Source organism: Pinus tabuliformis, chromosome 9 (assembly GCF_031772625.1).
Source record: "Pinus tabuliformis cultivar Carrire ecotype Pingquan chromosome 9, CPIR1, whole genome shotgun sequence".
NCBI classification, from domain to species: Eukaryota; Viridiplantae; Streptophyta; class Pinopsida; order Pinales; family Pinaceae; genus Pinus; species Pinus tabuliformis.
Genome location: NC_142307.1, coordinates 931,521,684 through 931,544,482, shown reverse-complemented (window position 1 = coordinate 931,544,482; position 22,799 = coordinate 931,521,684). Strand labels below are relative to the sequence as shown.

Here is a 22,799-nt window from a genome sequence, read left to right as displayed (position 1 = left end):
ATCAATGAAGCCCTAATTTGGGATAGAGGAAGGTATAAATTGATGAAAGATTCATTTTCTAGATGCATGGTTGGATGTGTGGAGTGCCCTACAAACTTAGTTGAAATTTTGAAAATCTTTTATGGGGGAGGGGAGAATTTAATGTTCATTTCAGAGTGAGGTTCTTCATCTTTCTTTATTGTTCTTGGGTTGATTTAATGGCTAGAAATTACTAGTACAAATCTGTTGGTATAATCTTTACTAGTACAAAAGGTTGCTTCTAGACTCTAGGTGCAAACATATTATGGAAATTGCTAGACCTCCAGTCATTTCTCAATTGTTAAACAACCTCCTAGACCTCCAATCATTTCTCAATTTGTAAACAACTTCTCTTTATGGTGATTATACCTAAAAGAATAGGTCAACAAAGAATCCATTGCAAGCAAATAAAGTTCTTATTTCTAATCAATATCCGAGGATCACCTTTCTATTTTTGAATGACTGATGAAAGCAGGGAACATGTTGAGAATTCAATAGGGCAGTGAATTTGTTAATTCTCTTAACTTGATAACTGTTTGTGTTATCTTTTACTTATTAGCCTTGTTTGTTATTATTCCAATGTGCAATACATCAAACAACTACCAAAATAGTAAGAATAGTGACAGTATATAGGCTGCAAGCCAGGGACAAAACTACTCTTTAGGGGAAAACTCGTAAATCTCTTCTCTTCTTATAGATCTTTCAATTGACAAATACCATGACCTAGAGACTTAGAGAATACCCTCCAAGATCAAGTCTAACACGACCTCCTGCTATAATATCTTCGACCTCCCGGTAGATCTGAAATTCCGCTCCCTAGCAACTGCTGCTACTTCTCTTAGAGACTTCATTCTCCCTCTAATATCCTCCCTCTTGACTTCGCTTGCCTTGTCTTGAGTCTTAGGGCTAATAAGATACCCTAAGAGACCTTCGCTTTCCTTCCCTTCTTTTCTTCTTCCAAGATCGAATCACAAATGATCCCAACGCAGAAACCCTAACTTCGATCTTCACAAGAGAGATAGATAAGGCCCAGAAACACTTCGACTTCTTTGACTTCCTTTTCTTTGCACTTCCTTCTTCGACTTCTTTGTGAAGCCTACTCTCTGTAGGTATGCATCCATTCTAGCATACCATACCCTTGGTGCTTGCTTGAGGCTATATAACCCTTTCTTCAATTTGCAAACATATGCTTCCTTATCTTTGACCTCAAATCCCAAGGGTTGTTCTATATAGACTTCTTCATCATTGGTGCCATTCAGAAACACAGTTTTGACATCCATTTGGTGGATGTTCTATCCCATCGATGCTGCCAGAGAGACTAATGATTGAATCGTTGTATATCTTGCTGTTGGAGTAAATGTCTCTTCATATTCGATGCCTTCAAGTTGAGAGAAACCTCTAGCCATAAATCTTGCTTTATACTTATCTACACTTCCATCAGCTGCATGCTTGATCTTATAGATCCACTTGGCAGTAACCACAAATTTGCCTTCGGGCCTAGGTACGATCTCCTAGGCTCCATTCTTCATTATGGATTGATACTCTTCATTCATTGCATCCTTCCTTTCTCGATGTTCTACAACCTTTTCAAAGGTGAATGGTTCTGCTTTTATTAATTTTGTCATGTATGTAGCATACCCGTTGCCCCATGACCTTCTGCATCAACAAGTAGTGTGGATTTCAACCAATTAGGTCTTTTCCTTTTTTCTAGAATGACCAGGGGATGATTAGGTTCACTAGGCCCTTCTTCTTCATGGTGTGATTCTTCTTCTTCCTTGTCAACTTCCACCTCAAATATTGGAAGTTCTTCATCATTAGAATCTATAGAAAGTTCTTTTGACTTCTTGAATGCTATACTCTCATCAAATATGACATCACGACTAACTTCAATGTGATGTTCATCTTTCATATAGATTCTATAATCTTTTGATGAGTTACTATACCCAACAAATATACCTTTCATACCTGAAGGATCCAACTTCTTTCTTTTGTCCTTGTGTATATGAATATACATAGGACACCCAAAGATTCAGAGATGATCTACAGAGAACTTCTTTCCAGTGAATAGTTGTTCCGGAGCCTTGTTATCTAGAGATCTGTGAGGACATCGATTTTGAATGTAGATCGTTGTCTTTGTTGCCTCCCCCACAGAAACTTACGTAGAATTTAATTGTGTAACATTGCTTTTACACTTTCTTCAATAGATCTATTCTTTCTTTTTGCGACTCCATTTTGTTCGGGATTGTATGGGACTATCAACTCCCTCTTAATCCCAGACTCCTTATAGAATGCTATAATCTCTTTGGATGTATATTCTCCTCCATTATCAGATCTTAGTATCTTGATTCTTCTTTTTGTAAGATTCTCCACTTCAGCGTTGAATTCTTGAAATTTTGTAAATACTTCATCCTTGGTTTTCTATAAGTAAGCCCAGGTCTTTCTTGAATGATCATCTATGAATGTGACATAGTATAGATGGCCTCCAAGTGATTTTGGAGTCATAGGGCCACACACATCAGAGTGAATGAGATCCAAGATTTCTTTCGACCACGAAGCACTGCTTCCAAATGGTCTCTTGGTATTCTTTCCCAATGCACATCCCTTGAAAACACCTTCATGATCTTCCTTTAGATTCGAGATTCCATCTACTATGGAACTTAAAGTTGGAAGTATTTTGAAATGTAGATGACCAAACCTTTGATGCCAAAGTTCACATGGACTAATCTCAGTGTGAACTAGGGCTTGGTTTACAGGAGATATTAATCTGTAAAGCCTTCCTTCTCGGATACCAATAACTTTAGCTTGATCTATGCTTGAGTCTTTTCCCCAAACAACTACTTTTCCATCAATGAAGGCTACTCTATCTCCTTTGTCTTCTAAACTTGAAATAGAAAGTAAATTTTTGTGCAAACCTAGAACAAATAGAATGTTGTTGAGGTGGATGTTGCTTCCATCTTCGAGTTTTATGGAAGTTGATCCAATGCCCTTCACAGGATAGCTCTTGTTGTCTCCAAGTTCCATAGAGTAAGCAAATTTTCCTTTTGATAAGGTCTTCAATCGGTTGGAGTGGCCAGTCATGTGCCTTGATGCACCACTATCAATTACCCAAATGTCTTCGTCTTGGAATGTACCAGAGAGAGCCGAGAAGAGACCTTCATCCCTTTCATTGATTGATGCCTTCTTTGAAGAGAATAAGACACTCCATGCTTCCTTGATACCTTTCTTTATTGTAGAGGAGATCTTCATGATGCCCTTAGAGAACCAAAGCTCTAATTCCATGTTGAGAATTCAATAGGGCAATGAATATGTTAATTCTCTTAACTTGATAACTGCTTGTGTTATCTTTTACTTATTATCTTTGTTCGTTATTATTCCAATGTGCAATACATCAAACAACTACCAAAACAGTAAGAACAATGACACAATATATAGCCTGCAAGCTAGGGTCAAAACCCTCCTCTTGAGGGGAAATCCTGTAAATGTCTTCTCTTCTTATAGATCTTTCAATTGACGAATACCATGACCTAAAGACTTAGACAAATAACCTCCAAGATCAAGTCTACCACGACCTCTTGTTGCAATATCTTCGACCTCCCAGTAGATCCGAAATTCTACTCCCCAGCAACTGATGCAACTGCGGCTGCGTCTCTTGACTTCATTTGCCTTGTCTTGAGTCTTGGGGCTAATAAGATACCCGAAGAGACCTTTGCTTGCCTTCCCTTCTTTTCTTCTTCCAAGATCGAATCACGGATGATCCCAACGCAAAAACCCTAACTTCGATCTTCACAAGAGAGATAGATAAGGCCCAAAAACATTTCGACTTCTTCAACTTCTTGTTCTTCGCACTTCCTTCTTCAACTTCTTCTTCTTCTGCTTCTTCTCATAAGAGATGAGTGAATGAATGATCCAAATGGAGGACGAGTTCCTTTATAAATAGGCTTCTTCAAGGGTGGACATGGCTCTTCATATAGGCCGACTTGATCTTGGAGGTATTTTGACACATTAAAGACAAAATAATTTTTTGTTTATAATTTACAATATGCCCATAGGGTCTTCAATATATGACAATGATTCTCATACCTAGGACAAACCCTAGAAGCACTCAATGGGTGCTTGACCTATAAAATAAAAGAACTTGAGCATGAAACCCATGTTCCAATAATAATAATAACTTCTTTTTCATTTTATATTTACAAGAATACATTTCACACTTATGAAGACCGAACCTAGTTACACATTTTTCAATAGAACAAACCTTAGTTTTAGTGGTTGGAAGTTTTGTATTCAAGACTAGATATTGTTATTGGTTTGACTATAATTTTAGAAGTTCGAGCTCTTTTTGGTGAATCTATACTTGTGTGAATTACTGGTTATGTGAACATTTTTGTGAGTTGTATGAGTCTTTCATTTATTCACTTTTATGAGAAATTCTTTTCTATAAGTCTGTTTTGATTCATAAATAGTGCATGATGTTTGCTATCTATATAATTTTTTATTGGTTAACAAATAATAGAGTTTATGTGCTTGATAGGTTATTGAGTTCATGAACTTTTTCTACGGCCTCAGTAACCCATATTTTCTCTTATATCTTCTTATCAAATAGTCTTATGCACTTGGCCGAGATAGATAATTAACCTATGTTATATTTAATTAGTTTTCAGTGGCTAACTGAGACCACTTATTGTTAGGAAACTACCAACCCAAATGAGAGTAGGTATAATTGCAACTTGCCATTGGGCATTCCCCCCTGGTGATGGAGGGATATTCCCACCTATCAACAGGGAATAGAAAAGATCCTAAAGGCCCATGAAAATGCAAAATGAACCCATCATTTTCAAGGGTTAAATAGGGCCAATAGGAAAAATGTATTGCCCTATGTGTACCTAAGGAGAATCCACAAGTCTAGCAATTGTGTAGAAGAAATCTCCATAGAAGGTACATCAAATTGTAATAGAGAAAGATTCACTATGGTAGACTGAGAATCATCTGTGGAAGAACCCTTATGTGGTAGTAGAAAAGATTCTAGTGGACCATGAATTTGGAAGGATCATATAGACAATTTACTGGAATATAACCCATGTATTTGATCCAAAAAAGTTGAAAAAAATGTGAAATGCAAAATGGACGAGTCATAAAAAATAAGGTAAGGGTGATCATAGTTCCATGGTTGGCAGCCTGGAATTATTGGAGTTTGATAGACCTCCTATCTATGATAGCTGTGACCAGTCAAATGTTTTGGAGAGTGAAGGAAAAAACAGTGGCTGTTAGAGAATCGGCTTTCAGCACGTTCATTACACACCATTCTATGAACTTGGGATAGATCTATTCCAAGAAATTCAAGGGACTTGATTTAATTGCCGAATAGTCCATTACTAGCAAACCCTGTATGTACATCTGGTTTTTGAAACAGGAATCACTAAACGTTTGGTCTGAGATTGTGGTACTGACATAGGCAGAGTGTTTGGTCAGCAGCCCGTGACTGTTCTCAGCTCTATGAAAAAGTATGTGCGACAAGAAAACAGCTGTGTAGTGGTTCAGCAGTTTCTAATATGGACCTCATGGCTGCCCATTTGATAGAAGAATATTGGGGTAGGTTGAAGAGAACACTTGTTGCTGTATTGCATGATCACGACTTCTCGAACTCATTTTGTGCTGATATCATTCATCCTCATAATGATAAAATTCATCCCTGAAGATGTTACTTTTGAAAGCTGATATGAGAAAAAACACAGAAAGACCGATAAGAAGTTGAAATGTACCCGTAATAGTTCTTGGCAGGAGAGTTGTTTTCTCCTTGTGACAAAGTTCTGCCACCTGATACGGTCATAGAATCAATTTTTTAAACAGCAGTTGGTGCTTTTAAAGGTTTGGTATCCATGCTCCTTTTTAGCTCATATATCGTTGGAGATTCCAGGCTACTTGCACTCAGAATTTAATGTGTCACTCTCCTGGATGATGGTGAAACCTAGAGGTAAAGGACACTACTTGCACTCAGAATTTAATGTGTCACTCTTCTGGATGATGGTGAAACCTAGAGGTAAAGAACACTGCACCTTCAAAATTTTCAGATGGCTACACTGGAGTGTGGATTTTACTTGAGCATATTGGAGAAACAATGAGATCTTAGGGTTCCCAACTTCAAGCACTCCCACAAGAAGCACTTGTCCCCAAGTTGGAGTCAGATGTTACTCGCTATTGTGTTGGGTGGTATATAATTTATTTTTTGATCATGATTGTATGGAAGACCTATTTTATGCATGGAGTGGTCTCTAATCCATAGCGTTCTGCAAACTTTACACTGGTGATGCCTAAGACAGAAGGTGGTTGTCCACTTTACTACAATACAACTGCAAATGGATTTCATCAAGGAGGAGCTGGAACAAATGGTAGGGGCTTGAGAAGGACTCTGGTATAAATATACAAGTGATCTCTCAGGAAGAACCCAAGACAGATTATTCATTTCTGAGCTTGATCAATGGGCTGGCAGCCTGTGGCACATTAGTTTCGTGCAAAGTTTAAAGATTGTCTCCAGCAGAGAAGGTTCTATTTCTTGGGACTGTTTGACAGCATGAAGAGCCATAGATGGCAGCTGTACCACTCGGTGACATTATTGGCTCTTTATAGGCCAGATTTAGCAGCAAAAGGGGTACATCCATTATAAAGAATGGATGCATTAAGTGCATTAATCTGAGAGCCCTTATCACAGCACTAAAACAGCATCAGTTTCAGCATGTAGAGGACACATTTTGCAGGCATATTATACAGATTGTTTCAGCAGTTGAAGGGTGCATTTCCAGATCTTTAAATTTGAAGTTCTGTTTCCATTTTGAGGGGGTTTTGGGGCTGAGTTGTCTCTTTGAAGCCCCATGTTCTCATGCTTGAAATGGTGGTTACATTGAAGAAGGGCCTTTGGAAGCAGAATGGTTGCATTGAAGACCTTTTTGGTCCTTAATTTTAGGGAGATATGTCAGTTTTGAGGGCTTTTGCCCTTCAGTTTTTGTATGTGCGGTATTCTTTGATTAATTAATCAAAGAAGAGGGTCTTTTCCCTCTCCATAGGCTATATTAGGTGCTTTAGCTTAGAAAATTAATATCTTAATATAAAGGAAGTTGAGCACCTTCTCGTAGAGGTGCACTTCCTTTCATTTTTTTATGGTTGGGTTGGGGGCTAAGTCACATGACACGAGGACACGAGAACAGAAGACACGTAAATACGAGTATTCGACATGAGACACAACGACCTTGGAAACAGGACACGAGGGACACGTTATATATATATATATATTAAAAAATACTGAAATATAGTGCTTGATCCATATAGATATGAATCATGATGATATCTATTTAGTATTTAGCATACACTATTTACTATTTAGTAATTTACTAGTTAGTTTATTAATTTACTACATCAATGATGTTCATAGTTCAATGTTCATTGCTCATGTTATAATTTTTTTTATTAATTTCAAACAGGTTTGATCATGTTCAAACTTCACATAAGGTAGTTTATGAACTATAAATTTATATGCGTTCAAACTTCATTGTTGACCTGAGCGTTATCCGAGCTTTTTAGATCTTGAAGGTGTAGTGAACAATGAGCACATGATGGGGAGTTGGGATTTTTATTTCAACAAACGATCTATACGTGGTCACGCGTGTATAATTAAGTTCCGTAGGCTATAACACAACTTATAGGATATTTAAGTGCTCCAAACTCTCAGCAAAGCACGCGGACGCTCGTCTCCTGCATCTCCAGGTCCAGGTTGATGTGAAGTTGTGAGAATTGTGCTCGAATCTGATGGAATTCCTCACACTGCACAACAAATTGGATTTCAGCGGCGAGCAAACTCAACTTCGGTGGCGAACAATGACAAAACAAACCCAAAAATAAACCATGTTGCAGATTTTAAATGTCACTTTTCATCGGACACGTATCCTAAGAACCAAAAACGTTAGGGCACGTTTTTGCCACGTCCAAAACACGTGTCTCGATTGGAGGACACAGAAAAACGTTTTCGACACATTTTAGGGCGATTTTCGTGTTATACATGTGAAATACGGGACACGAGACTCTGAGGGACGTATCCTGTGACTTAGGTTGGGGGAGGAATCCTTTAACAGGTCTAAATTTTTTGAAATTTCTTTTGTTTTTTAACTTTGGCTACAGAGGAATAAGTAGATCAACCTCTTGGATGATTTTATTAATGTGGATGGTTCTCTCCTCTCGATGGATGTTGGTAGACCTTTGACGGGGATAGATTTTTTTCATGGATGATTATTGCTGAACTTTGATGATGCGCTATTCAATGTGAGTTATCTGTAATGTCCCTTTTCTAGATATGTGCCAAAACTTTATGAAATTCTTGCTTACACATTCAAACACTTTAAATTCAATCAAGAGAAAACTTTTTCCATAGGGACATTTCGTTGAACATGTGTACAAATTAAGTAGTAAACCCTCATACAATAAAATGCACAATGAAAATCCAAATGAGCAGCAAATAATAACTTAGCCAATTCGTTATTTCTATTAGTTATAGAATTACGTGCCAATGCTTTAGATTTAGAGCTGGTAAATACTCCTACAAAATGGGATGCTTGGTTGAATAATATTCATCAGTGTTGAGCACCAATGAGATACCTAGATGGCTGCTCCTCTAGACTAGCTAGGATGGTTGAATCTCCCCACCAAAACTAGTTTTTATTAGCTAGGGTGTATGATCTCAAACCGAAACCAATCTGGACGGATCAGTAGGGTGGATGCACCATCGAAACTACCCTTCTTACGTGGGTTCACACCCTTCCTTCAGGGTCCAAGAGCTCTTAGACCCATTATCAAAACAATATCCAATTCATCATGTCCAAGAGCGAGCTTCCACCCTTTTATTGTATGAGATATCGAAATACCATGGGTAATCCGAATGCCATGGGTCATTTGAATACCATGAGCGATTACCATGGGTCATCCTATATACCATGGGCGGATGCCATGGGTGATTGCCATGGGTCATCCTATATACCATGGGCTGATGCCATGGGTGATTACCATGGGTCCCGTTTTTCCCCTTTGATGATCACTTGGAAAGGGACATGACAATCCTCCTTTCCCAAGATTGCTTGTCCTCAAGCAATTACAGGGTTTGCACATCAATACTAGTATTCCAAATGAATCTGAAGAATTCTTGTTGCATCAATAAATGAAATCTGGAGCTTGTATGCCAAGACCAATTCTTGGATTCCAAATGAATCTAAAGAAGGCTCAACTAAACTCTTGCTGCTTCAATAGGATACTAGTGATCTTGATACCTCCTGCCAACACTTTTCCATGGTGCATCAAATCATTCATGATAAAAATCCTTGGATCCCAAGCCTTGGTATCATCATATAACCAGAAGGTGGTGGCATATTTGAGTATGCCAAACAAGGGAAGGTGTTAAAGTCTTCTTCCCATGGGTGTACTCCACTTGGATCCCATTTCCAACTTGGGAGTTCATTATGCTTCCATTGCACTACTCTGATGACATTTGGAATACCAATATGTTAGAGCTCTATCTCTTTTCCCTGCATCCCCACAAAATAACCATCTTGTAGAAACAACTTGAGAGTCCTACAAGACTCGACTCCTTTCTCCATAGAAGGAAACACCTTATATGAACCCTCCATCCCATGCTTATGTGTTATCACCCTCTCTTTATCTGGTTTGAACAATAATGTGCAGGGTTGCTTATTAATCACGTATCCACTCATATGCAAATGTGGACTCAAGGTGCTACAAGCCTTGTCTATGCGCTTCTGAAGAGCGCTGCTCCACAACTCAAAAGGGGATTTGTGTTGCTCCCTCAACATTCCTAACTCTCTCAATATCGGCAAGGTTAACAATTGTCCTCGTATTCTTCGCTTCCAATGCCTTAAGCTCATTGCCTTGTTGTAATATTTTTCCCGTTAGTGCCTTGGTTCTCTCCTTTATTGCTGAAAGGCCTTTTCTATTCTTTTCCAGCATATGTGCCCTATTACTACTGCTTGAAAGCCTTGGTGAAGCGATACTCCAACCCATGCCACTACTTCCATCCTCTTGTGTGATGGCATCTATAGATGACATTGAGTGTGCATCCCACACAAATCTTCTCAACCTTTTCTTCTTCTTTCACCAACTCCTCAAACAAGTGAGGTTTCAACTTCCCTTCACATTGTTCGGCGACACTTCGTACGAAGTTGTAAGCAACTATTGAAGTAATTTGTTTTTGTTTTAGGAAAGCCAATAACAAGGATACAATAGGCTAGAAAATAACATCACTTTCATCAATAATGGTGATCATGATGGCTTTTATGTGATATGGGATAATTGTGTCATGATTCTCACTGATGGCATTGTGGGAATGATGAAACATCTATAAGACAAGATCATTACAATTTAAATCAAGCATAATAACACATGATCTCACCTTTGCCATTAATTCTAGGATCTTAGCCCATTTGTTAAGAGAATGACTTGTGATGTCACCTAACCTGCCAAAACTTTCAACGATCAATTGCAAGATCTTTTGCAAGTATCCTCCTTTAGTAGATGTTAGCCTTAGGAGCTTACTTGAACATGTGCAAAAAAAAAGCCTTACCTCCTTATCCTCATTTATTAGTAACCTATGCTCACGCAAGTGAGTCACTGTTGGAACCATAATTTTGTTTGCATCAGTTGGGAGGGTGTTTGGTTCACTCGATGTAAGCTTTTTTCCACCTCCAACAACAAGTTGAGAATGCGTCTTTTGATGGAGACCAATCACTAAGTTTGTCTCTTGCAATAAAAAGTTCTTCGCCTTGCTTGGTTCCTGCCAAAGGCTCTTGCATTGACTCCATATTTTCAAGGAACCAACCAATCAAGCCACTGAATCAATGTTATGTCTCCTTTAAATATTTTCAAGGGATTCTAGGGACACTATAGTTGTTCCTTTCAAATAAGCTACTAACACTTGAAATGTTCTCTGGATTAATTTCTCCAACACATGACAAGCAGGCATATTCATAACAGATTGTAATATTAACATGATGTAGATTGATAGACAAGGAAAGTACCAATCTATTATTTAGAAATCATTTGTGGCTACCTAAATGTATTATTGATAGAAACATAATACTCATTCCAACTTTTTGTTAGCCCAATTTGCGATGTTTGTCCTTTGCCACTAGGAGCTTGCTCCTCCAATTCCACTTAGCCATAAACAACTTGACACTTTAGGGTTTGGTACAGAGTATGGGACCCTTAAAAATTATTTTCTCAACTCACCTCAGGATTAAGATGGCTCCTCCACTCGGACCGTTGTCATAATTAATATCCCAATTAGATTGCAACCCAACTTAAATATCGATTGATTTACATGGACTGGCTATGACAAGAAAACATGATTTGTTTCATTGGTATGCTGTTACCAGTTTATACACTTGTTGCAAATAGGATCTCGATTATATGGATATCGTCCCTTGCATAGCGTGGGTTCTCAGCTGATGGAGTCCTTGGCCTCTATCAATTAATATGTCAATGTTTTGTAAATCCTCTGCTACAAGATACCTTCCATCACTTGTATAGGCAAGAACTTTGGTTTGGACGAGAATATCTTTAAACAATTTTGTGGTCCTTTGGCACACGTCTTGGGTAAAGCACACAGATGGCCCTAGCGGCTATAGAAAACTCTCTATTACTTGACACTCGAGAGGAAGGATTTGGCCCCTTTCCCAATTAATTGGATTGCTCACTGCCAACTGCTATAGGAACAATGATGGCGTAGTTGACTAGATACTAGATCTGCTTAATCAAAGATTCACCCTTCCTTAGATTTGACTTCGGTGCCCATGCTCAGCCTTAAGGAAATTCACACGACCCTCTTGAATTATTTCGGCCCTCAACAAATAGGAATTCAGCCTTACAGTTATGGTTTCAGGCCACCCTTAACCTAGCTTCTAGATGCTTGGCGCTAATTCGACTTTCAAAAACAATTCTCGGCGCTTGAGGATTGGATTCTAAATGACAACTGACCTCAATTCGGCTTACAATATGGCAGTGATTTGGCCCCAGTGATGACCCTTCTCAGGGCTATAATTTACTTAGCTGTCCCGAAGTCTGCCACTAAGTGAGTTGTAATGAAGACGTAAATAAATCTCCCCTTATAGTGTCATGAATTATGTCACCCCCACTATAATGAAGCCCTGCATGGGCATTTTTTGAAGTTGACTTTACCATGCTATCTGTAACGAATTAGACTGACTTGCTTCCTTTGCTGTTGTCTAAAATAAAGCACGCACGCTCTGTAACGATAGTTATAGCGAAGTACAAATCTGCCTTAGTCTACGCCTACAACGAATTTCTTAACGACTTCATCTTTGCTTAATAAGGAAGGCCAGGGAAGTGGTACACAACACCAACGATAATGCTTTCAGGCTGCTGAATATCATGAAGTCTTGACTTAGCTAGCCATGCCTTACTTAAAGCTATATCTTGGCTTTCTTCAATGCCTGGCCACCACAATGCAAGTCGGCCTTGTATCTAATTCGGCCTACAAAATTATCTTTGGTTCGGTCCTACTTAAAACTTGTGACTAGGGTTTCGGCCACGAATTTTCATCCTTTTTTTCTCCTTGATCTTCCTAACTATGTTTGTCTTGTATAAAAGTTCCACATTCATCTGGAAAAGATGATAAAGCTTTTGTTGCTAAACCCAATACTCAAATACTTCATTATTACTTTTTAATTTTTACCCTATGGGAATGGCTAGGCTACTAAGTTAGTCTTTGTTCCCAATACTCAGAAAAAGGGAACATCACATTATTTTTTATGGATAATAAGGATTATCAAATATTCACCATAGTTTTGTTGGTAATTTTATTTTCTTATTCTCCATGAATAAGGCTTTTTCTTGAGGTGACGTAAGTTAAGCTCCCTACGCATACCCCAAGCCTCTAGGGTAGACAAGTTAGTCTATCCCAGTCCTTGAAGCTAAATCCACTCGAAGCTCATTGAACCCCTCATCAAGTTCTTTTGAGATGATGTAAGCCAAATTCACTCCCTTATCCCAGCTCTGAAGATTGAAGGACACTAGGATTGGAGATCTAAGTGACACAACTTAGTTTCCCTCAGTTCCTTGAACCCACACCCATATCCTTTCTCTTCGAGTGTAGTTCTTTTTGATCTTATAAGCCCCAAAAATATATTGGCAAGTTAGGGCATTGATCTTCTATCTTCCATCACCCCCTTCCTTTTTAAATCATTTAAACCATTTTGTTGGGGTTTTACTCTCCTTGTGATTCCTTTATTGTGTGAGTTTGGGGATCTTCCCTTTGAACTCAAACCTAGAAATTACCAAAAAGAATCTTTGCACTCTTATCCACCTTAAACCCTAATGGTGCAATATTTGATTGGTGGTATTTGAACTAGAACCTTGAGGGGGCTTTTGACTTGGTTTGAATGGACCATTAGAGCCCTAAGATTTAAGAGAGAGAGAGAGACAGCCTCCCTTGAGCTGGCACATTTATGATTTATGATATAATGTATATCATTTATGATTTATTATATCATTACTTACATGTAATGATGTATGGTATTGGCACACTATTGTGTGTAAGATTTCAACGATCTATGTTTTTTTTTTATTATTAAATTTAAATTATCGTTTTTTTGAGCGGGATTACCTCGATTACCCCATGGTATTCGCATGCTATTGCGAAAGATTTCTGCAACTTATATTTATTTTGTTTTCTTATATTTTAATTTAAATTATCATTATTTTGAGCAGGATTCTCTGTGTCAAAGACCTCGATGTCCCTTATGATGTCAAAGACCTCGATGCCCCCTATGATATTCCCTAGAATTTGGGAGGTGTGGGAGGTGTTTTCACTTGTTATCAAGATGCATTTCCTTTCTCTAACTTAGAAATTTGGTGGTACATTAGAAAAATATTTTTGGAATATATCGACAAAAGGGTGATCAAATAATGGTGATGCCACCAACCAATAGGGTCGGATTTATCAACAAAAAAATTTGAAATAAAAATCAACAAAGAAACCCTAATGATGGGCACATTGATTTATGGACAAGATTTTTGAAAAAAAGATGCACAAAATAGCCCAAACAAGTTCTAACAAAGTGAACCCTAGCTAGCAGTGAAATAGGTAGACATAGACAAAGGTTCACCCTTGCTTTGATATGATGTTGAGATCACAAGAGAATGAGGGGAGTGAATGGAACTGATAACCAACCCAAAAGTCTCCAAAGAGTTGTCCAAAAGATTGCTAAAGAGAGAAAAACATACCCTTAGAACAAGAGAATGTCAAACATATATTGCTTGAGGCTTATTGAGGTTGCATATTGTTGAAAATGTAGCGAGCAAGGTCTTTTGGCTTGTTCCTTCGCTAGTGAAGACCTCAAATTGTCCTCATGAGTTAGACTTCAATTAGGATGAGTTATTTCCAGTTTACTAGAGTAATCATCAAGTTAACATGCATAGAGTTGGAGCTTCAGGGAAGTGGAGTCTTCATTAGTTTGATGACAGAACGAGCTGGCAATTAGCAGTTGAGTTAGCGCAGGTTTGTCTTCATTCTTGATTGAAGTAAGAGTGATTTAGATCTCCAGTGTTGATTAGAGGGAGCACGAGTTAGCAACTCCAATGATGATTGGAAGGAGAGCGAGTAACACTCTTAGATAACTCGCTCTCAAAGCTCGAGTTCTAAATTAAGGTAGGCCTCTTTGTGTGGATCGAAGTTCACCTATAGAGGACGAAGCAAGTAAATTCAATTGTTTTGTGCACAAAGGTTTGTGACAAGACAAAGATCACGAGTTTGTGAGAGAGCCTTGATTGTGGAGCGCAGGAATTATGTCTTAAGAGATAGGAGCCACAAATGCGCTAGAATTTAGGAGATTGATTGTGCGCAATTTTGAGGAGTTGGTGTCCTAAGAAATAGCAGGCAGGAAGTGCACAAGGAAATAGGAAGAGTTGTGCTAAGAAATAGGAGTTAGACTTGCGCTAGGAAATAGGAGATCAAGGCAACGAATAAGGAGGCCAAGTGCTCAAGGAAGGAGAAGCATAATTGAAGCAAGACAACAAGGTTTGCTAAGCAAGTCAAGGAGGCAACAAAGGAAGAATTGTGTGCAGGAATGAAGATCAAGTAGTGATCAAGGCAGGGCAAGATCAATTGTATCAACTGAGAATTGTGTGAGAAGTAGAACACTTTCTCAAGAGAGACAAATTACTTCGTAATAGATTCAATTGCTCTATAAGGACAATTAATAAAATAACCACATCAAGGAAATAGGTTTTCCTTAGTTCGGTTTCTTGAGAAAAATAAGTGTGTCAATGTGTGATGTGTATTTATCTCTATGTTTTTATTTTGTTGCTTATAAGTTGTTAAGAGGCTTTGTATGTTGGTGAAAGTTAACTAGTTTCAGTTTTAAGTTATTCATCAAAGTACTTGCAGAGTTTCATGGAAATTGAACATGGTATTAAAGCAAAGATCAGTGTAAAGACCATTGACCAATCAGTGGACAACACAGATCAAGCAGAAGGCTTGCGCTAGAGTTTGAAGAGTAGAGCAGTTCCTTGGATAGTAATATGGCGTTCCTATGACTAAGGTCAAATCACAATTTAGAGGGAGCCTCGAATTTCAGTGCATAAAAGGAGCAAATATTAGTGGTGTTGGAAGATAATGGGGTGCCAGAGTTTGTGAAACAACAAATAGTGCCACCTACAGAAGCCCAATGGTTGGCACAACATAACAAGAATGACACCAAGGCGAGGATGATGGGATCAAAAAGCATATCATCCCTCATCTCCATGAGAAAAAGACAACATATGAGATGTTTAAAGCCATCTTAGATCTGTATCAGGGTTCCAGTGATGCCAAGAAGCTTGCTCTCAAAGAGAAACTAAGAAGTATCTGGATGAGCAAAGAAGAGCCCATCATCACATATCTTTCAAAGTTCATTCAGGTTTGGGATGAGCTAGGTGGTGTGGGTGAGACAATAGCAGAAAAAGACCTTGTGAGTCTTGCGCTTTTGGGACTCCACGAGTCTTGGTATAGTTTTTAGGATGCAGTAAGTGGCAAAGAGAATATTCCTAGTTGGGAAAGGTTATGGAATGATTGTGTTCAAGAAGAGATCCAGAGAAGCATGAGAGAAGCATGAGAGATGGGAGATCAACTTTAGAATAGGACGAGGAGAACTTTGCCTTGATAGGCAAAGGTAGCAAAGCCAAGGGAAAAAAGGGCCAATGAGAGGTAGAGTTTAGTTAGAATGGCGAGAATAAGAAGGATCTAAGCAAGATTAAGTGCTTCCATTGCCATAAGTTTGGACACTATGCCACTCATTGTCCTAATCAGAAGGAGTCCAGTAAGGATCATGTAGCTGCATCAATGGAGGTAGATGCATTTTCTGCCTAGTTCGAGAAAGATTTCACATTGATAGCTTGCATGGCAAGCTCAACAGACATCAATGTTTGGTATATTGATTTAGGAGAATCCTTCCACATGACAGAGAACAAGAAAGATTTCAGCGACCTGAAGGAGGGCACGTGTTCAGATTGAGCTAGGAGATGATGGCATGTATGCGAAGGTAGAGATAGGCGCAACCTTGAGCAACAAGGTAGGAAGTGCGTAGAATAGAGAAGTGACGGTTGAGAAGAGCAGGGCTCTGAGAGAGTCCTTATAGCAAGAGCAGGTTAGAGTACCTGAGAAGAAGCTATTGGAGATGGGGTCTCAGCCAGTATCTTAGTTTGAGTCTACGCTAGTTGGTAGTTGGGCTGAACAACATGGTGATTAGGAGAGCCTAGGGTGAGTGGAGGCAATTAATTAGTTAATGACTCTCAGTATAGGGAGAGTTCGAGCCAAGTGAATAGAGGAGTTGTTTCGGGAGGATCAAAAGAGAGTTGGATCTCCCATTACCACCTTAAGGCAGAGTGAGCAACCACCGAGATACATGAGATACATGGCAGTTATGATTGAGGTGATAGACTTGGAGAGCATCATTGGAAAGAATAGGTTTTCAAATTAGATTCCACATCAGGAAGCTGAGAAGTCTTTTAGTTCAGAGGGAGCAGCTGCAATGACAGATAACATGGTAGTGTTGGAGACAGATCTACGTGGAAGACATTCTTCCTAAAGTAGCTTCCTCGCTAAGAGGGAGTATTGAAAATGTAGCGAGCAAGGTCTTATGGCTAGTGCTTTAGCTAGTGAAGACCTCAAATTGTCCTCATGAGTTAGACTTTGTTTAGGATGAGTTATTTCGAGTTTACTGGAATAATCATCAAGTTAGCATGCGTAGATTTGGAGCTTTAGTTAAGTGGAGTCTTCATCAGTTTGACTACAAAACAAGGTGGCAGTTAGCAATTTAGTTAGAGCAAGTTAGTCTTCAGTTTTGATTGAAGGAAAGAGCGAGTTAGTCTTCAGTTTTGATTGAAGGAAAGAGCGAGTTAGATCTCTAGTGTTGATCGAAGAGAGCATGAGTTAACAACTCTAGTGATGATTGGAAGGAGAACTAGTGACACTCTTCGTTAACTCGTTATAAGAGCTCGAGTTCTAAATTAAGCTAGTCCTTCTCACATGGATCGAAGTTTATCTATAAAGAGAGGACAAAGACACAAGCAAATTCAATTGTTTTGTGCACAAAGCTTTGTGACAAGACAAAGCTCACGAGTTTGTGAGAGAGCTTTGATTGTGGAGGGCAGGAACTGTATCCTAAGAAATAGGATCCACAAGTGCGCTAGAATTTAGGAGAATGATTGTGCGCCGTCTTGAGAAGTTGGTGTTCTAAGAAATAGGAGGCAGGAAGTGCGCAAAGAAATAGAAGTTGTCCTAAGAAATAGGAGCCAGACTTGTGCTAGGAAATAGGAGATCAGTGCAAGGAAAAAGGAGGCCAAGTTTCCTAAGAAATAGGAGCCAGACTTGTGCTAGGAAATAGGAGATCAGTGCAAGGAAAAAGGAGGCCAAGTGCGTGAGGAAGGAGGAGCAGAATTGACGCAAAGACAACAGGGTTTGCAAGCAAGTCGAGGTAGCAGAGGGAGAATTGTGTGCAGGAACCAAGATCAAGTATTGATCAAGGCAGGCCAAGATTAATTGTATCAGCTGAGAATTGTGTGAAAAGCGGAACGCTTTCTCAAGAGAGACAGATTGCTTTGTGATAGATTCAATTGCTTCAAGAACAATAAATAAAATAGGCGCATTCAAGTAAGAAGGTTTTCCCATTTGGGTTTCCTGAGAAAAATACATGTCAATTTGTGTGATGTGTTTTTATTCTGCTACTTATATGTTGGTGAAAGTTAACTGTTTCAATTTTCAGTTATTCATCGAAGTATTCAAGAGTTTAATGGAAATTTAACACATTGATGTTGATAATAGTTGATTAGGCTGGCCTTAACTATAACTTTGTTTTAGTATTACAATAAACGATGACTTTAATCATAATAAATGCCTAACAGAATGCATCAATGGCACAAAGCCGTGGCCACATGTGAATATTATAACAGAATATTATACACCATTCTTAACACACGTGTGACCTTGTGATGATGGTCGAGTCCCCTATAACAAAAATGGCTCAAACACCCCCGCAACGATGTCTCGAACGCCCCGGACTAATATCACCCTTATCCCTTGTAAGGCTGCAAGGGCTTCCACCTCATTATTGGTGGCAATGCCAACCCCATGATATTTCTAACACTTTTCTTCCATTGAAGTTTAGACTACGTACTTAGGTTCAAATTTTGGGAAATATTAATCATTAGGTGGGTATTTCTCTATTCATGAAATTGTAGTTGACAGTGGGTACTTTTTAATTGCAGTTGACAGTTGGTTTCTCCATATGACCTTGCCTTTATCCATGTTTTATACTTGCAGATGTCGCTGACCTTGTCCATCCAGATCCTTGGTTTTTTTTTTTAATAAGTAATTGTCAGATCCAAATCTTTAGAAAATTTCCTCGGCATTCAAAACAAGCAGTTGGATGTCTGTATTTTGTTTGCAGTTGGCATTGACCACCAACAGGATTGAGTTCCACATAGTTCAGTTTTCAGTTGCTACTTCTTATTAGTTGACTAATTGAGTTCCTAAATAGTTCAGTTTTCATGGTTTGTGTCTGATTTGCATCGGCATGGTATATTATAATCAGTTTTTTTGTTTGTAGTTTCACCCTGCTAACCAGTAGTTTACATTCAAACATGAACATTTGAGTGGATCACCAAAATCAACATTTTCTTATTCATCGAAATATTGTATTTTAAAGCGTGCCTTTTGTTTGTTGTATTCATTATCCAACCTATTTACACCTGTCCAGTCCTTCTGGAAGTCCCACGTTTGTTGCAGTTTGTGAGTTATGGTTCTGCCGAGTAGGCCTAAGTACAATCAACATTTTTTATTTGGGCCTTTTGTATTAGTGGTCACAATAGTGGGTTAGATCCACTTTGCCAATTTGGACTTCTTGTAATTTAATGTACATTTTCCCTTTTTCTGCAGAGATTGCATGAGCTCTTAGACCAGAGAAGGAAAACCGACATTTGTAGATCTTCGGAATTGAACTGTACCTCTGGCCCTACCCATATTGGTTCTGCAGATATTTCTAAGAGTTGGGTGGAAGAACTTAACGATCCAAATTTGCGGGAAGAGCTAGATAATAGATTGAAAAATGGCATCTGTATTCCTACACAACATGGTTCTGCTGAGCTTTCGAAGTCACCTAAAAGGGGAGAGCTTGGCGATTTTCTTTCTTAAAGCGGTTTAGCCAACGACTGTCACTGGCAAAGTGTGTTTTGACTCCTCGTTGTTTTGAACATGAGATCAAATTCGAATTTTCGCACAAATTCCTAGATGTACGAAATTGTGTCTAATGCTAATTCAAAGAAAAAATATCTCAGCTGAATAGCCAAGCAAATGTCTAACTGGTCAGTTCTTCGTACATATGTAACTAATTGTCTTTTAGTTACATGATCATTGCGTTGGCATTAAACCACTCTAGATTTACTAAAGTTTGTTTGTTTTAGTTACATGATCTTTTGTCTTTCAGTTGCACGATTATGGTTACATGATCACTGAGTTGTCGTTGTCATTAAAATAGTATAAATATATTATAGATTTATGAAGTGTTGGATTTAATTTATTACACCTGCCGAAGGCAGTTATATTGTAATGATGTTTGTCTTTCAATTTTTTTAAACATGATTATAAATTTTATTAAGGTTTTAAAAAATTAAAATTTATTTTTCTATTTCAAAACCATGCTTGCAAGTACCAAAACGCATGCTTGCAAGTACCAAAACTCCTTTGTTCTCATTTTTTTTTTATTAACGCTGAATTTTTTTTGTTTTTTGTTTTTAAATCCCGTTGATCAAATGTGTCGTTCATACCATATTAATATCCATATATTAAATTAAAAAAAGCCCGCCGTCTATTGGTATCCTTAATGCTCTCGAATCTAAGCATGGTCTCGTTAGTTCCAAAAAGTTTATTCATTATTGGAGAGGTTGTGGATCTAAGATGGCTTTTCACGTGAAAGTTAGGTCAGAGACTAAATTTGGTAAAATAGATTATAAAAAATAATATAGGTCGAGACTAAATTTGGTAAAAGAGATTATAAAAATAATATAAAGGAGAAACGAATGTTTTAACTAATTTTAAAAAATAGTATTTTAATAAAGAGAAGTTGACAGCGGAAGTGAATGGTAATGTGAGATTATTCTTTCTAAATTATTTTCTATTTAACATATAAAGTAACAAATTAACTTCATATGTATTCCTATTTATGTACAACGAGATTTTAATAGGTTTATTTATTTATTTTAGGATAAAAAACCTAAAATATATATATATATATATATATATATATATATATATATTTGTTTTTTTTAAAGTTGGGATTATATTTTCATTATGTCCTAATTATTACCTTGATCGGGGTGGGGAATTGAACCAATGACTTCATATGAAGGAGTGCTGTCACGTCATTTGGGTGGGGAATTGAACCGATGGCTTCACATGGAGGAGTGTCATCATGTCCAATAGATCACACCGATCGGGGTGGGTAATTGAACTGGTGGCTTCACATCAAGGAGTGCCATCATGTTGAATATATTACCCCGATTGGGTAGGTAATTGAACCGGTGGCTTCACATCAAGGAGTGCCATCATGTTGAATATATCACCCCGATCGGGGTCGGTAATTGAACCAATGACTTCATATGAAGGAGCACTGTCATGTTGATTGGGGTAGGGAATTGCGCTGATGGCTTCACATCGAGGAGTGCCATCATGTCCAATATATCACCCCGTTCAGGGCGGGTAATTGAACATGTGACTTCACATTAAGGAGTGCCATCATGTTGAATATATCACTCCCATCGGGGCATGTAATTGAACTGGTGGCACATCAAGGAGTGTCATCATGTTGAATATATCACTCTGATCGGGGCGGGTAATTGAACCGGTAGCTTCACATTAGGGAGTGCCATCATGTTAAAATATATCACCCTGATCAGGGTGGGTAATTGAATTGGTCACTTCACATCAAAGAATGCTTTAACACAACACCAGATCACCATCTCCCAAAACCTTGTACACAAAAAAAACAAGTCTTTAACATAATTTAAAATAACAATATATTCATTTTAAATATTTTATTTTAAAATAACAATATATTCCTTTTAAATATTTTATTTTCACTTCCATAACCTAATTTTCCACAATGGTAGAAAGTGATAACATAATTTTCCACAATGGTAGAAAGTGAAATGTTTTATGAGGTGCATAAACACTCTAATTTATAACCTAGTTTTCAAAGTCGATCATTCACTATGTTCGGTATGTACCTCTATTTTAGTTGCAATCAATAAAGTCTCGTCACGGTGAAAAGTATAATTAAATTCTAAATTTCATCCTTAAAACCTTGGAGTATAATGTTTTGAACCTTGTAGTATTATCTGGTTTTTTAATAAATATATGATATTTAAATATTTTGTACCTTTACTTTAGCTGCAATCAATGAAGTCTCATCACAGTCAAAAAGTATAATTACTTTCGACCCTTAAATTCCTGAGTATTACCTAGTTTTTAATATCATGAGTATTACCTAGTTTTTAATAGATATATGTTATTTAAATATTTTAACCTTTACCTGCAATCAATGAAGTCTCATCACAATCAAAGTATTCAAGGTCTCTTTATGGTTTGCCTTCAAGATCTACTAAATCTTGATTTTTCGAATTTACTTATTAAACTGTCACTAGTTTGCATTTCTTGAACTTTCAAATAAAGTAGTCATTTGAACTTTCAAAAATGGCATAATTTAAACATTATATAATTTATATAATTTTGGTTAAAATGAAACCATTAAAGGCTTATAGAGGTAAGATATTAACGATGGATCTAACTAAACATGAATGACCAGAGATATAAAAAACTCTTCAAACCTAAATCTACTGCGTGTGGAAGTAGCATCTTTGTTGCTTATGTTGTAGCTAGATTGCAAACTCTTCAAACCTAAATCTACTGCCTGTGGAAGTAACATCTATATTGCCTATGTTGTAGCTAGATTGCCCACAACTAAAATTTAAAAATTCTTGGAAGTGAATTTGGGCCAGTAATGAAAATTAAAAAGAGGGTTATTTTGATGAACGCTGCTTTGATGATGTTGTGGATTTGGTTTTCACAAGTTATCATTTTCTTTCTTTATCTATATCTAAGTATGATGTTGTGGATTGTGAAAGTTATCTATATCCAAGTAAAATGTTACCACTGTAAATGGAACCTTGCAAATATGAAGGTC

The 22,799-nt window shown here is 37.8% G+C and overlaps 1 protein-coding gene across 1 annotated transcript in view; it reads left to right on the top strand.

The window, feature by feature from the left end:
* The window catches only part of MIK (pfkB-like carbohydrate kinase family protein), a 30,734-nt gene extending 10,709 nt beyond the window's left edge, over positions 1 to 20,025 (top strand). Inside the window, exon 2 of the mRNA XM_089445881.1 lies at positions 19,499 to 20,025. Coding sequence (XP_089302007.1) covers positions 19,499 to 19,753 — 255 coding nt within the window. The 3' untranslated portion in view covers positions 19,754 to 20,025. The remainder of the gene's footprint in view (positions 1 to 19,498) is intronic.
* Positions 20,026 to 22,799: the final 2,774 nt, after the last annotated feature.